At 51.6% G+C, this 16,315-nt stretch overlaps 1 protein-coding gene across 25 annotated transcripts in view; it reads left to right on the top strand.

Moving 5' to 3' along the window:
• LOC128336186 (uncharacterized) overlaps nt 1–16,315 on the top strand; it is a 110,464-nt gene that overhangs the window by 52,866 nt on the left and 41,283 nt on the right. For 24 of the 25 annotated variants that reach the window (XM_053275441.1, XM_053275440.1, XM_053275434.1 and 21 more), the window contains 3 exons: nt 2,145–2,346; nt 2,646–2,803; nt 11,770–11,849. In XM_053275441.1, the coding sequence (XP_053131416.1) occupies nt 2,145–2,346; nt 2,646–2,700 (257 nt within the window). In that variant the 3' untranslated portion in view covers nt 2,701–2,803; nt 11,770–11,849. Of the gene's footprint in view, nt 1–2,144; nt 2,347–2,645; nt 2,804–11,769; nt 11,864–16,315 lie in introns of all 25 variants that reach the window. The other variant, XM_053275429.1, reaches the window with a different exon arrangement.

Raw genomic sequence — 16,315 nt, 5'->3', positions numbered from 1 at the left:
AGGAAGCGAAGGGGTTATCCTGGCTGCTGGGAGGCTGGAAGTGTCTTCTGCCTACTTGATTTAGGATGCTTGTCGTACCCCAGGCCTGCTCAATTTAGGCTCCCCCCCAGCTGTGTTTGAACTACAACTCCCATAATCCCCCACCACAGTGGCCCATAGCCAGGGATTATGGGAATTGTAGTTGATGGGGGAGCAGGAAATATTGGGGAGGGGGGAACGCCTCTGGGGAGCTCACAGGCAAGAGGTGAGGGCATGCTTTCTCTCCTGCTGCTCCCTTGCAGCTGGGATTTGGAGGCATCGTGCCTCCAAGGCAGGAGGTGGTTCTGAATCTTAGCTCAGAGCTGCTTGTCTGCTTTTGTTTTTTGTGTTCACTGCCCTCCACTTAAGAACTGTCCCCATGGTCCACTCAGTTCTGGAGCCGGAATGATGACCATGACCACAGCTTATCAATTCGGACATCACGCCAAGCCCTAGATTTGGGCCTCAGCGGGGGGACTCAACACCAGCCTGTCATTTTTGGCATCTTCCCTTGCTGTGTTTGGCTTCATCCCGAATGCCTAGTCCCACCCTGAGTAAATAAGTTATCCCCAGAAAATTCGTCTGCTAAATAAATTATGAGCTAATTTCTCTCTGCTTTATAATATACTGCACAGAACAAGAAGTTGCTGCTGAGAATGACTAATGGCTAGAAACAAATTGAGAGGTTTAATTAAGGCTCAAAAGCTATTTATTGTGAGAATGCTACAAATCAATGGAGATTACTGCTGTTATCCAACTAGGCAGTATATAAAATATCCCTTTTCTTTTCTCTCTCTCTTTTTTTTGGTCCCAGGCCTGCTGAGGGATTGGAAATGTTTCACCGCTTGCAGTTTTCACTGGCAGGATATACTTAAGATGAGAAGCTGATTCTGAGAGGCAGAACTAATGTAATGCCGGTGCCCATCCAGTTAAACAGATGTTTAACACAGAGAAGGAGAGCTGGTCTTGTAGCAAGCATGACTTGTCCCCTTAGCTAAGCAGGGTCTGCCCTGGTTGCATATGAAAGGGAGACTAGAAATGTGAACATTGTAAGAGATTCCCCTTGGGATGGAGCTGCTCTGGGAAGAGCAGAAGGTTTCAAGTTCCCTCCCTGGCAGCATCTCCAATGAGATAGGGCTGAGAGAGACTCCTGCCTGCAACCTTGGAGAAGCAACGGCCAGTCTGTGTAGACAATACTGAGCTAGATGGACCTATGGTCTGACTCAGTATGTGGCAGTTTCCTATGCTTCTATGGGTTTTGAAAGCTGAAGTACTCTCTCTTGCCATCAAAAGTGGTGGTGCTGCAGAGCTGGAAGGATTTGGCCCGTGCTTCCATTCTGGCTGCGAGCCAACAAAAAGTTCTACCAGCAGAGATCTAGCCAAATGAATGAGAAGCTGGTTCGCTGTTCCAAAAGGGATCACAGTCTAAAAGCACAAGGCAGACACCAGCTACAGCCACTGTGGGCGTGCTGTCCTGGGTATTATAGAAACAGTAGCTCTCCCCTTGCTAAATATACGAATATGACAAATATTTATCTAACACTTTTCAACAAAAGTTCCCAAAGCAGGTTACATAGATATAAATAAAAGGACTCCCTGTCTCCAAAGGGCTCACAATCTAAAAAAGAAACATAAGATAGACACTAGCAACAGCCACTGGAGGATTGCTGTGCTGGGGATGGAGAGGGCCAGTTGCTCTCCCCCTGCTCAATAAAGAGAACCACTTTAAAAGGTGCCTCTTCACCCAGGTCACAGGTGGGCTGTCCTGAAGACGTGGCTTTCCTGCTTGGGTTGCCCTAGTCCTAGAAGTACGTCTTCACTTGAAAGACAACGATTTAAATCCCAGGATTGGAAAAGCCCAATCCTGATCATGGGGGACAAACATTGTACGTTGTTTCTGAAATAAAAGTAACAGATTTATCCAGTGCTATCCATCTTTTGTCGTTGTTCAGAATCATTTGCATTTGATTCCCTGGATCCAACAGTGTTCATAGCTGCAACAGACTCTAAACCTTACCTTTTGTTGAAGGTTGTGTGCAGTCCTGGAGGGAAAGGTACATTTATTATTTATATAGATACACACACACACTTACATAAATTTGGACCTTGCTATTTTTACTTTAAAGGTAAAGGTGCCGAAAAAGAAGCCCGGCCCTTTTTATCCTGCTGGCATGAGAGGCTGTCCGTGACTGAAATAAGGTGCTGGGGTGTGTGTGAGGGGGAGAAAGATGGCCAAGCCTGTGACAGAATTGGAGGCATAATTCCATCTAAGACTATTTCCTGCCCCAACAAGAGTGGAGTGGTTTTCCCAAGACCTGCAGAGCTAAGGTAAAGTGTGCCGTCAAGTCTATTTCGATTCCTGGCGCCCACAGAGCCCTGTGGTTTTCTTTGGTAGAATACAGGAGGGGTTGACCATTGCCTCTTCCTGCGCAGTATGAGATGATGCCTCTCAGCATCTTCCTATATTGCTGCTGCCCAATATAGTCCCAACAGGGATTTGAACTGGTAACCTTCTGCTTGTTAGTCAAGCATTTCCCCGCTGTGCCACGTAAGGTGGCTTACCATGTCTTAAACAGCAAGCAAGTAATTCTCAGTTACTGTAAGTACCAATATATCCTGCTTTACAGATTCCCTGACTCTTGGATGGCAAAAGATCGATGCATTTCAACCAGCAGCTGCTGATTTGGGACTGATCTGGGCTCCCAGGGAGTTCTCTACATGTGTCTCTCTGAACCCTGGGGAAGTGCCTGACTCATGGAGCACCCTTTCGGACTGCTTCCCAAAGGTAATGAAGGCAGCCAATGTTTGGTTCATGTCCCTGAACGCAAAAGATACAGTCGTGGGACTCCTCTTGGGACACAGGGGCTGCTCTCGGGACTTCTTCGCTTCTGTCTCTGCACCCAGTGTTCCTTCTAACAGTGATTCCCAGATGTTGTTGACGGCAACTCCCAGCATCCCCAAGCAAAGGCTACTGCAGGTGGGGATGCTGGGAGTAGTAGTCAACATCATCTGGGGATCTCTGTTAGAGGGGACACTGGTCTCACCAGTGGGGGAACAACATAGCCATACATGTTTTGATTTTTAAATTTGATTTTTTAAAGTGACATTTGTTAAATTGTTTTGTATTTGGGGGTGGGGGTGTTTGTGTGTTGTGATTTCATATGTTATGTGTTTTTTAGAAGTAAAGTGTGCTGTCGAATTGGTGTCGACTCCTGGCACCCATAGAGCCCTGTGGTTGTCTTTGGTAGGATACAGGAGGGGTTAACCATGGCCTCCTCCTGCGCAGTATGATGCCTTTCAGCATCTTCCTAGATCTCTGCTGCCCGATAGAGGTGTTTCCCATAGTCTGGGAAGCATACCAGTGGGGATTTGAACCGGCAACCTCTGGCTTGCTACTCAAGACATTTCCCTTTTACTTGATGTTTAATGAGTGAACCTGGGGCCTTCTGCATGCAAGCAGGTAGATGTTCCTCCCACAGCGGCCCCTTCCCCTAAAGGGAAGATCTTACAGTGCATGATAATAGGGATGCTTTCTTTAGAAATGCAAATATAGCTCTTTAGAAAGCTCTCTCCCCACCTCCCACCCCATTGGCTAGGAAAACATGAAGACATGCCATGTGTACTTGCATCAAAACTGGAAGACATTCCCCTTAGGGGTTGAGGCTGCTCTGGGAAGAGCAGAAGGCTCTAAGTAAGTTCCCTCCCTGGCATCTCCAAGATGTGGCTGAGAAAGACTCCTGCCTACAACTTTGGAGAAGCCGCTGCCAGTCTGTGAAGACAATCCTGAGCTAGATGGACCAAGGGTCTGACTCAGTATAAGGCAGCTTCTTATGTTCCAGGCTGTGTGTGTATGTGTGTGTGTGTGTGTGTGTGTGCATGCATACACATAGACATAGACATAGACCAGTTTGATAGTGGTGGTGGTGATGATGATGATGATAAACTTTATGTGTTAGCCCCCCATAACAAATTGATCTGGATTGAGATCCGTCGAGATCCATAAGAATGGGTTCTGCGCCTGCGCAGAGACCACGTGGTAGCCATGCCTCAGCTTGTCGAGGCGTCCAAGCCACGCCCCCATGCTGCTCGCGAGCTATTTAAGGGCTGGTTGGACGCCATCTTCCTCAGTTATTTTCCGACCGCCTCAGCATTCTGACTTCGGTCTGCCGCCTTTTCCTGTCGGTTTCCTTCCTCCGTGAGTTCTCCGTTTCTAAAAAAGAAATATTTTAAAAGGACTGTTATTCTGTGTATGACTTGGACTGGCTGACGATCTTTGATAATGTTTTGACACGCTTTTTCTGGCTGACGAACCCCTCTCGTTTCTTCTGACCCGGCCTGTCCCTGACTAACCGCCCACGTGCCCCACCATGACTGAAGAAAAGAAGTGCTTTAAGAGGTGTGACGGCTGTAAAGCTAAGCTCCCCTCTAAGGACCTGCATGACTTGTGTTTGCTGTGCTTAGGAGAGGAACACAATGTCTCCACCTGCCGTATATGCCTGTCTTTCTCCAAGCAAACGTGCAAAAACAGGGCGCTTCGCCTGAGAGCAGCGATTTATGATGACGTTCTGAGCCCCTCCACGCTGGGCGAGCCACATTCGTCGACATCGGCAGCGAAATCGCTGACAAAACCAGCTAAACCGTCTCCCTCGACGTCGACCTCTCATCGGTCGAAATGCTCGAAGCTGCCTGCGGGGACTATGCCGATCCGCTCGGCATCTACTCCTCCATCGACATCAACCCCGCCATCGAGACCGTCTAAGCACCATGCTGAGCACTCGCTCTCGGCGTCGAAGCACAAGAAGTCGAAGCGACGCACCCCGCCGCCTGACTCTCCTCCCTTGAAACGGCTGAGGTCGGCTGACCGCGCTCGCACACTGTCCCCTCCTCCGACCTCGCAGGTCTTTGTGCCTTTGGCCCGCTCCGCGCTATTGGAGCCCTTGCCTGGCACCTCGGAGTCGGCAGTGCCCCTCCTTTCGACACCTTTCCACCTGATCTCCAGAGCTAGGCCACTGTCTCCTGCGAAGACACCGGTGGCCTCTTCCACTCCAGTCTCTCCACGACCTCGACCTCAATTGCCTTCGACGTCGACTCTCCATATCCCTCAAGTCTCGGTATCGACGGGGGTGTCTCCAAGCTGTCCTGTCCAAGTAGAGGTTGTCGATGCAGACGATGTCACCCCTGCTGCAACAGCCACTGCGGAACAAACGTTGCTCTCGATGTTGGACTTGACCACGACGACTCCGACGACGTCGACTTTTACGGGCTTCCCGGCATTGACAATGGATCCCAATGTGTCGCTGCCTCCTGAGACCACGTTGTCTGCCCTCCATCTTCATGACTGCTCATCCTGGCATACCTGTGGTTTTGCACATCCACCTCCGTCGGCTACTCCAGTGACAGATCGTATGGGTATGGTGTCCCCTGCGGCCCCATATACAGATGGGCAACCGAGACCGTGGAGACCATTCACCCCTATGCCTTCAACACTTGCAGTCACCTCTCTGCCTCCACGCCTTCCTTCCTATCTTACCAAGGCATCCCATACACCACGCTTGCAACAGGTCCAACAGAGTACACAGACCAAGGTCCCTCGCTTGTGCTCGGCTAGCATGCAGACGCATTCCGTCCGAGCCTCGCATAAGGTCGCTACAGAGACTCAAAGTGCTCCACTGGCCTCCCCGGTGCCCTCGGACTTGGACCACTACGGTTCTTCCGACTTCGAATCCGATGCGGAAGATAGGGACTCTCTAGTGGACCCTCCGGCAGATGTGCCTCCCACCACTTATGTGTCTCCTAATGAGGAGATTAAATCCTACCATAAGCACGTCCGCACCATGGCAGAAGTGTTGGGTCTGGACATTCACGCTCAGCTCGTACCTGTCGACGACCCAGTATACAACTTCATGGCTCAGTCTCAATTCTCGCAACCCGTGGCCTTGCCCATGCTCCCGGTAATATCAAAGGCCGCCAAGTGTGCATGGGAGGTGCTCCACACCTCGACGCCGACGAGCAAACGGCTAGAGAGCCTATATTGCATGCAAGAGAAAGACAACACATACCTGCTTAAGCACCCTGCTCCGAACTCCCTCGTAGTGGATTGTGCTGCCTCCTCTAAGACGGGCCGCCGTTACTCTACACCCCCTGAGAAGGAGGGCCGAAAATTAGATCTTTTGGGCAGAAAGATTTACTCTACCTCCTGTCTCTCTATCAAGGTGGCCAATTACGCTGCTTGTACGGCTAAGTACTGCCACAGTATTTGGGAATCCCTTCAGGGTGATTTGGCATCCTTACCACCAGATGACTTTAAGAGAAAGTTCCAACAGGCTCTGGAAAAATCTGCAGATCTGACGTGGCAACAGCTGAGTATCGCTAAACATCTTGCCGAATCCGAGTCGCGCTCCCTAACAGCCGCAGTGACACTCCGAAGACACGCCTGGTTGCGTTCTACCAGTCTCCAAACTGATATGAAAGAGAAGATAGAAGGCTTGCCCTTTGATGGCACTGGCCTCTTTAGTGAAGCCACGGACTCTACGATGGAGCAGTTAAAAAACCCGAAGTTCACTGCAACGACTTTCACTACTCAAGCCTCCACTTCGTCCTACACCCCAGGTATCGATCTTCAGTAGGCAAGCAACGACCGATGTATCGTCAACAAGACCGGCGTGATTACAGAAGATCCTACCCCTACTATAACAGGCGCACCTACCCGAGCAAGAACAAGTTCTCCCAGTCCCAGAAAGCGAAGTTGCCTGACTCCCAGAAGCGTCTTTGAAGTCTGGGACCGCCTACGGATGCCTGTCCACCCCCCATCCCCGCCTGCAGGGGCTTTTCCATCTGTGCCACGCTACAACACCAAGCTGGCACGCCATGCCCCTGCATGGCACAATGTAACATCAGACCGGTGGGTCTTGAAAATTGTATCTTCAGGTTATGCAATAGAGTTCAAGACCCTTCCGCGCTACACAGAGATGAGGATCACCCCTCCCTCGGAGTCTCTCCAGGCGGAGGCACAAGAATTGTTGGTGAAGGATGCAATCACCCAGGTACCGTGGGCCTACAGGCGGGAAGGCTTCTACTCCCGCTACTTCCAAATTCCAAAGAAGGATGGAGGCCTCCGTCCCATAATGGATCTATGCTCCCTGAACAAGATGGTCACCGCCCCCAGGGTGTTTACCAAATGCATGGCGGTGGTGGTGGCCCACCTCAGGACACGCGGAGTTGCGATTTACTCTTACTTAGACGACTGGCTCCTGGCGTCAGAAAGCAAAAGAGAGTTACTTTTGCAGATTCAGTATGTTTTATCCCTGCTCCGGGATCTCGGACTGGAGGTCAACTGGAAGAAATCCCACCTCGAACCGTCTCAAAAGATCTCATTCATTGGTTCGCTCCTGGATGCTGTCGCTCAACGGGCTTACCTTCCACAGGAATGCTTCGACGATATCCAGGCTCTGATTACTCTATTCCGGCAACGTCCCAGGCAGCCAGCCCGTCACATACAACGTCTTCTGGGGTTGATGGCATCCTGTACAACAGTGGTCCCGTACGCCCGCTTGAAAATGCGGAAACTCCAGCTCTGGTTCCTGTCCGTCTTTCATCCCCTTCGGGACGGGCAGGGGAAACACTTGGACCTGCCCCCACAAATCCTCACCTCGTTAACCTGGTGGACCGCTCCATGTTACCTCTTGTGTGGGGTACCGTTCAGAGCCCCAGACCCCACAGTTTGGTTGACGTCAGATGCGTCTCTCCTAGGTTGGGGTGCATACTGCAACGAACACCAAGCACAAGGGAAGTGGTCTTGGGCCCAAGCCCACCTCCATATCAACTTCCTGGAGCTGCTAGCAACGTTCCAGGCTCTGCGAGCTTTCCTACCTCTGGTGCGAAATCACGCTGTGCAATACGACGGCTATAGCGTACCTGAATCGCCAGGGGGGAACCGTGTCTCGAAGCTTGTGTGCCCTAAGTGTTCAACTGTAGCACTGGTGTATCCACCACCAGATCACACCCTGCGCGATTCACATCAAAGGCCTAGACAATGTTTTAGCGGACGACCTCAGCAGCGTCTTCCTGCACAACAGCCATCACGAATGGTCGCTCAAGGACAATTGCATCTCCGCCCTCTTCACGCGCTGGCTGCACCCGACTGTGGACCTCTTCGCGACTGCTGTGAACATGAAATGTACATGTTTCTGTTCCAGGGCGGGTCACGACCCCCTATCCCTAGGGGATGCCTTCCAGCTGGACTGGTCCCAGGAGTCACCGTACATGTTCCCTCCACATCCTCTTCTCAAACGAGTGGTGGCCCACTTGCTAGCCACCCTAACATCGGGGATTCTGATAACTCCTTGGTGGCCCCGCCAACCCTGGTTTCCTCAGGTACTCAACTGTCCAGAGGCCGATTCTACCATCTTCCCCAGACTCCCGATCTCCTGTCCCAAAACAACGGAAAGGTCCTGCACCCAGATGTTCAGGTTCTCCATCTCACCTCCTGGCTAATCGGATGTTAGATCGCATCCTCCTCAATCAGTGGAAATCCTCTACCAGGCGTAACTACGCTAGTAAATGGCACAGGTTTAAACTTTACGCGAAGACTCAGGGTTTCCTCCCCTTGCGCGCATCAGTGAGGGATGTCCTGCTCTATTTGACAACCTTGAATACTAAGGTCCTCGCCAATGTCTCTCTGAAGGTGCACCTGGCGGCACTTTCCTCTAAACACCCAGGACACGACGGAAAGTCCTTGTTCTCTCACCCTCAGAGCAAGGCCTTTTTGAAAGGGCTTTCTAATGTATATCCGCCCATCAGGTCGCCAGTCCAGCCTTGGAGCATCTCCTTGATCCTCTCCTCCTTGACGCAGTCTCCTTTCGAACCAATGGCTACTGCTCCCCTGAAACTGGTGGCCTTAAAGACTGCTTTCTTGGTTGCCATTACAACAGCACGAAGAGTGAGCGAGCTCACTGCATTAAGGGTGGATCCTCCATTCACTAGGTTTTTCCCAGATAAAGTACTGATGCGTCTGGACCCTTCCTTTTTGCCCAAGGTCGTCTCGGACTTCCATCTTAATCAGGATATTGTCCTTCCCACGTTCTTCAAAGACCCTTCGACGGCTTTGGAATGCTCTATGCATGCTCTGGATGTGCGCAGAGCGCTGCTATACTACATGGATAGAACCAAGGACTTTCACTCCTCTTCTCGCCTCTTCATAGCCTATAAAGTCCCCCATAAAGGCTCTAATATCACCAGACAAAGACTGTCCTCGTGGCTAGTCGATCTCATCAAACTGATGTATCATTTACACGGCAAAACACCACCTGAGGTTATAAGGGCCCACTCAACACGAGCCTACCCTTCATCGGCCGCACACCTGTCGGGGATATCTTTCACAGACATTTGCAAAGCAGCAACTTGGTCCTCAGAGATACCCTTCGTGAAGCATTACGCGCTGGATATCTGCTCTGCTGCGGAGGCTAGCTTTGGGAGGAGTGTTCTGAAACGGGTGTTGCAATAGCTCCTACTGCACCCTCCTCCTTGAGGGAGCTGGCTAGACACCCATTCTTATGGATCTCGACGGATCTCGATCCAGATAAACAGGTTGCTCACCAGTAACTTATGATCTGGAAGAGATCCGTCAACATCCATAAGACCCTCCCAAATCTCCCCTCTGCAGTAGGGCCTATCTGGTCGGCGTATGGTTGTGTGGCCTTACCTATTTTCCTTACCTGCTTTCTTCGATGAACTCACCTTCACTCCTGGATGGTCGTCCTTCTGCGGCGGTCGTCCAAGAACTGAGGAAGATGGCGTCCAACCAGCCCTTAAATAGCACGCGAGCAGCGTGGGGGCATGGCTTGGACGCCTCGACAAGCTGAGGCATGGCTACCGCGTGGTCTCTGCGCAGGCACAGAACCCATTCTTATGGATGTCGATGGATCTCTTCCAGATCATAAGTTACAGGTGAGCAACCTGTTTTTCTCTGAGTGGCTCACAACAGAGGATTAAAACATACGGTAAAAACACATTGCACATTAAATCATAACAGACAAAAAAGAAGAAGATACAATACAATACAAAGCAGCTTAAAAACTCATTTTAAAATTTGTTAAAAATCAGAACAAATCTGAAAACCAGAATTTAAAAGGCCTGGATGAGCAAAAAGGTCTTTACCTCACATCTAACATAACAAAGTGACGAAGCCAGGCGAACCTCACTGGGGAGGCTATTCCATAAACAGGGTGCTACCTCTGAAAAGGCCCTCTCCCCGGTAGCCACCTGCCTCCCCTCATTTGGCAGGGGCAGCTGAAGGAGGGCCTTCAAAGAAGACCTTAAGGTTTGGGTAGGGACATATGGGGCAAGGCGCTCTCTCGGGTAACCTGGTCCCAAGCCATTTAGGACTTTAAAGGTTAAAACCAGCACTTTGAATTGGGCCCAGAAGTAACTGTGGCTAAGCTATCTCTGCCATGGGTGCTTTCCAGATTAGGCCCTGCAATCGGGTCACATCGTATCTCAGAAGTGGGCTTCCACACTTCCTGTGTTGTGACACTGCAGTCCCTATGTGGACAGCGGGGTGCCGTTCACATTTTCGATGCCTTGATTCAAGTTTAATCGCTGTGATATAGAGCTGGGATGTCATATATCCAGCGTAAGAAAGTTGCTGGTATGGGGGGGTTGTTAGCTTCCGCGAGACTGCTCCCCCTGCTGTTTACGGTTCGAATGCGACTTGCATTCGGAGGCATTTTGCTGCTGCTGAGCAGCAAAAAAAAAGCACCCAGGTAAGGTCGCAGCTGGCATATCAGCCGAACCTGATAAAAGGCACTCCGAGCCACAGAGGCCACTTGAGCCTCTAGTGACAGAGCTGGATCGATGAGCACCCCCAAACTGCGAACCTGGTCCTTCAGGGGGAGTCCAACCCCATCGAGAAGAGGCCATCTGTATTCACCCAGGCAGAGGAACCGCCGACCGAAAGTCCTTGTCTGTCGGATTGAGTCTCAGCTTACTCACCCTCATCCAGTCCATTACTGCATCCAAGCACCGATTCAGGGCAGTCACCGTTCACCTGCGTCTGATGAAAAAGAAAGATGCAAGCGAGTGTCAGCTGCATTTTGATTACCCCTCCAGCCAGATCTCCAGATGACCTCTCCCAGCGGTTTCATGTAGAGGTTAAACGGCATAGGGGAAAGAATGGAATCTTCTGGAACCCCATTGTATAACTGCCGAGGGGTTGAGCAGAAGTCCCTAAGCAGCACCTTTGGGGAATGGGCCTCCAGGTCGGAGTGGAACCACCTCCAAACAGAATCGATCCAGCATCTCTTCTTTATCCAGAAAAGCTGGGGCTGAGGCTGCATGCTTATGTGGGTGAAGGGAACCCTGAGCCCAAGAAGCCCCAGATCGCTTGTTAGGTGAGGGGCATCCTCCTTCCTGGCTCCAGGGATCCCGGCAGTCTGAATAATTCTCTCCACGATGGCCACACACATTGCTCCAAAACCTCAGCTTATAAATGCCCCTTTGGGTCTCTTGTCAGAGACCCAACAAAAATCCCATGGAGGCAGCTGGCGAAAGGGTAGCTAATTTCTCACTTGGAGAAGAGGAGATTTCCCTTTCATTTTCTTAATTGAGCTTGCACTGTTGCCTTCTATTAGATTTGCCGGAGTGGTCCTGTAGCTGAGCTTTCTTGGCCCTGTTGGCAATCATTCTTTTCCATGTAATGTGTACTGTGTGCTCAGAAAGAATGGATGCGCCACAATAAATCATCTACATTTTCAGAACTGGCCAAGACTCATTCAACAATCCAGCTGACAGTGTATGATGTTGCCAAGGGGAAACGCAGACTGGATAACAGCCAGGTGAGGAGGGAAAGGTAACTATGGAAAAGAAGGGCAATGTTGTTTTGAGATGGAAATATTGACTACAGCATATTTTATTTATTGCATGTATATCCTGCTCTTCCTCCAAGAAGTCCAGAGTGATGAACGTGGTTGTGTGTATCCTCATAAGCCAGTGAGGCTGAGAGAGAAGTGTCTGGCCCAGAGTCACACAGCGAGTTTCATGGCTGAGTGGGATTTGAACTCGGGTCTCCCCGGTCTTATGGTGGTTAGAGTCCAACACTTTAACCACTATACTGCACTGGCCATCAAGGCACATGGAGTTCTCCAAAGAGCAGGAACACCGATCCGTGCCCTGAGGAGTTTACATTCTCGGTTGTTGTTGCCAGGGACACCTCTGGGTTATCCTTTCCCACTAGCTGCAAGGCAGGACAGATTTGATTCGCCAATAGAGATTTGGCTGCACCTCCTTGGTGCTAGGGAGATAACCCTGCCCAGTTCTTTCTGTCCTCGCTCAGCTCCAGGCCGCGTTTTCTCCTGTAACTGGTCTTCTGTCGTGAGTTTTTCCCTCGTGTTTTCTTCCCATCTGTCACCACAGCCTTGTCTCCTTTGTGTAAACCTTAAAATAAAATAAAATAAATTGTTGTTGTCTTCGTCTTCCCCTCCACTCCCCCCCCCGCTCCCCTTGTATGGAGTTTGAGCATAGGGGAAGGATTATACTGGTGCCACACGGACCCCGCCAAGAGCCGTTTGGTCCCGGTACTTAAAAGCCGCTTGGGCTGATACGCCCTGAGGGAACCCTCTCTCCCACTCAGAAGGTTGGCTGCCCGCCATTTCCCGAGCACTCGTTCTCCCCGCCAGTAGCCTCAGCGGCCACAGCGCTCTCATTAGCGGACCACTCGTCTTCCCAGCTGGTGGTTCCAGCGGCAGCAGCGCTCTCTATTCTCGCCGCCATGTCCTCCAATACGGCTGCGCTGCCCGTTGCGGCAACGGCCGCCTCAGAGCTGCCCACGCCGCTCGCTTCTCGGCCTCCCGCTGTTCTCCTGCCTTCGGGCCGCGAGACACGAGCTTCGGCGGCCAGACGGGCAACGAAGACGCTTCAACCGACGATTGCCAGTGTTTTGTAAGGTTGCCTTGTGCTAATCCGCCTCCCACCTTGCTAGCGATACGAGAAATAGCCTTGAGGCATGAGCGTGAGAGGGCAGAGGAGAGGGAAATAATGGCACGAAAGGAGGGGGCGGCGGCCTTTTTGGAGCTTCCCAGCCAACACTCTGCGGAAGCTTTGTGTGTGGAATCTCCTGTTCGAGAGGTGCCTGGGGAGCCTTTGGACACTGTAAATGCTACCTTGGGGCACTCTAGTATCTCAGGTGCTGCTGTTTCTTCAGCTGCCAAGCCTCATATAGCCATTCCCAAATCAGTACCACCCGAATGGCAGGCGTGGTTTTAAAATGCAATTATAGAAACTGTGTACCAACTCAAACCTTCTAAGAAAGGGAAGAAAAAATATTTTAAAAGGAAGAGGGACTCCTCCTCCTCCAAAGCTCTTCCTCCAGCTCAGACGATAGCCCCGTGCCTAAAAAGGCAAAGGCAAAGAAAAAGCACCTCAAAACTAAAAAGGCTCAGAAGCCAGCAAGGCACGCTCCCCCCCGCTCACTCCTCTGAGGTTTCTGAGCATGAATCGGGGGATCCTACCCCAGTCAATCCCAGACCAGTAAAACCTAAAGTTCCTGATATTTCAGATTCTGACACAGGGAATAGCCCTTCTAACCCGGGAGGGCTGCCACAAGACTCTGAACCTCTAGACAGGGAGGAAGGAGAGTGGTCTGGAGGGGAGGACAATGAGGCTGTTTCGGTCTCCCAAAGACTATTTGTGGCTGAGGACTATAATCCACTAATGACTTGAATTCTAAAAACCATAGGGCTACATCAGAGCACACCTCCTGATACCGCCACGTCTGATAAAGGGGAGATAGTCTTCCCACGGGCAAAACCTAGACCTCCTGCCTTTTCCTAGCTTATTCACAGAAGTGATGAAGCAGATAGGCTACTTCCTGCAGCTAATAGAAAGCCTATGTCAGTGACTAATCGCTTCTATTCCTACCAGCAGGAACCGTCCGACCTGCTCAAGACACCCTGCGCCGATGCCCCCATCTCCCAGCTGGTCTCCAACTCGTTGGTCCCACGGGATGGTGAGGTAACTCTAAAGGACTCAGCCAATAAAAAGGCTGAACTTGCTTTTAGAAGAGCGCATGACAACTCCTCATTGTCCACCCGAGCGGCCACTGCAGCCTCTATGGCCGCCAGAGCTTCCCTTTTGTGGCTGGACGATCTACTTAATGACACGCCCTCTGACCCAGTTAAACTAAAGCAACAACTGGTCAAGGTGCAGAAGGCTCAGGACTTTATAGCAGATGCGACATTGGACTCTGTAAGATTCTCCTCAAGAGTTGCTGCCGCATCAGTGTTGAGACGTCACCACTTGTGGCTAAAAAACTGGTCAGTCGACAATACGTCGAAGAGTAACCTGACCACTGTGCCCTACAACGCGACTAAGCTGTTTGGGGAGGCCGCCCTTAAGGACGTCCTTGTAGAATCATACGACAAACGCAAAACCATGCCTCTGGCTGGCAGAAAGTCCGACCGCGCATTTAAAAGAAATTTTTCTCAGTCACAGCCCTTTCGGGGCTCCCGCCCCTTTCGAGGCAGAGACAGAGACACTAAGCAGCAGCGTGGTTCCTGGGGATGCCAACGCTCCTCCTATAGGGACAGGCAGTTCTTCAAGTCCCAGCCCTCTACATCCAAACAAAAATTAACTCAATGACGCCCCTCAGGGCTCCTTGGGGGGTCGCCTGGGTCGCTTCCTCTCCTCTGGGAGTCCTCCATAAAAGACAATTGGGTTCTTCAGGTCATCCGTACGGGGTACAGAATAGAGCTGGACGCCCCTCCCCCTCCAAGGTTCCTCCCTACTCCAAGGTCTCGGTCTGCACTGAAGCACTCAGAGATGTACCAGGCCATCACGCAGCTGTTGGAAATCGGAGCAATAGAACCAGTTCCATCTGCACAGGAGGGGAGAGGTATCTATTCTATTCTCTTCACCGTCCCCAAAAAAGACGGACCCTGACATGCCGTCTTGGACTTAAAATACATAAACAAGTGGGTAAGGCGGGAGCGCTTTCGCATGGACACGTTACGATCAAGCACAGAGGCCTTGCACCATCTAGACCTCCTAGCGTCCGTCGATCTCAAAGAGGCCTACCTACACATACCGATTCATCAGGAGAGCAGAAGACTGCTGCGTTTCAAGTACGCGGGCCTCCACTACCAATATGCAGCTCTTCCCTTCGGCCTCTCATCCGCCCCCAGAGTCTTCACCAAGGTGCTGGCTCCCCTGGTGGCACACCTTCGGCTACAGGGGGTAAGGATTATGGCGTATCTAGACGATTTGTTCCTTCATTCGCTCTCGTATCCAGAAGCACATCAACACCTCTCGGTGACTCTCTCAGAACTGGAGCGCCACGGCTTCGTAGTCAACTGTACAAAGAGTCAACTCATCCTGTCCCGCCAGCTTCGTCACCTGGGCGTTCCCATTGATACAGTGAAGGATTGGCTCTTCCTGCCTCAGGATCGCTTCGTGACGATCAGGGAGGAAGTAAAGAGCATGCTGCAGTCTCCATCCCCTTGGCTACTAGCTCTGGCAAGAATCCTGGGACTGATGGTCGCCACCATAGAGGTAGTTGCATGGGCCCGACTTCACTACAGACCTCTCCAGTGGTTCCTGCTCCCCCACCAGCATTCCATCACCCGGCGGAGGAAGGTGAGGTTGAGACTGACTCCCACCGTCAGGACATCACTCCTCTGGTGGCTTTCTCCAGTGCACCTTCTCCAGGGGAAGGAGTTTCTGGACTCCCCCAGGGTCACAGTGACCACGGATGCCAAGGACAGGGGCTGGGGTGCCCATTGCCTCAGTATGATGGCCCAAGGCCTGTGGACAGACGCAGAAAGGAGACACAGCATCAACTGGAGGGAGCTTCGTGCCATTCGGCTGGTGCTCCTCGCCTTCCACTCGACAATCCGCAGGCGTCACGTGTTGGTGAAAACCGACAACACCACCGCAAAGGCACACGTAAATCGGCAAGGGGGGACCCGCTCGTCATCTCTGCACCAGGAGGCGGTCCTTCTACTCTCTTGGGCAGAGAGGGATCTGGAGTCTCTGACAGCCCATCACGTGAAGGGAGAACTGAATGTTCTGGCAGACTGGCTCAGCAGGGAAGACGTTCAGCCAGGCGAGTGGTCACTCCATCCGGCCATCTTCCAAGCAATCGTGGGCAGAATGGGGATTCCAGTGATCGACCTCTTCGCCTCTCCACTGAATGCCCAACTACCTCGGTTCATGACCAGGTTTCCATGCCGGACGGCGGTGGCCTTGGATGCGCTGTCGACGGAGTGGCTAGAGGGCTTGCTGTATGCCTACCCACCGACTCCCCTGA

The sequence above is a fragment of the Hemicordylus capensis genome, chromosome 12 (genome assembly GCF_027244095.1).
Source record: "Hemicordylus capensis ecotype Gifberg chromosome 12, rHemCap1.1.pri, whole genome shotgun sequence".
Lineage (NCBI taxonomy): Eukaryota > Metazoa > Chordata > Lepidosauria > Squamata > Cordylidae > Hemicordylus > Hemicordylus capensis.
This window is presented reverse-complemented; position numbering and strand designations above follow the sequence as displayed.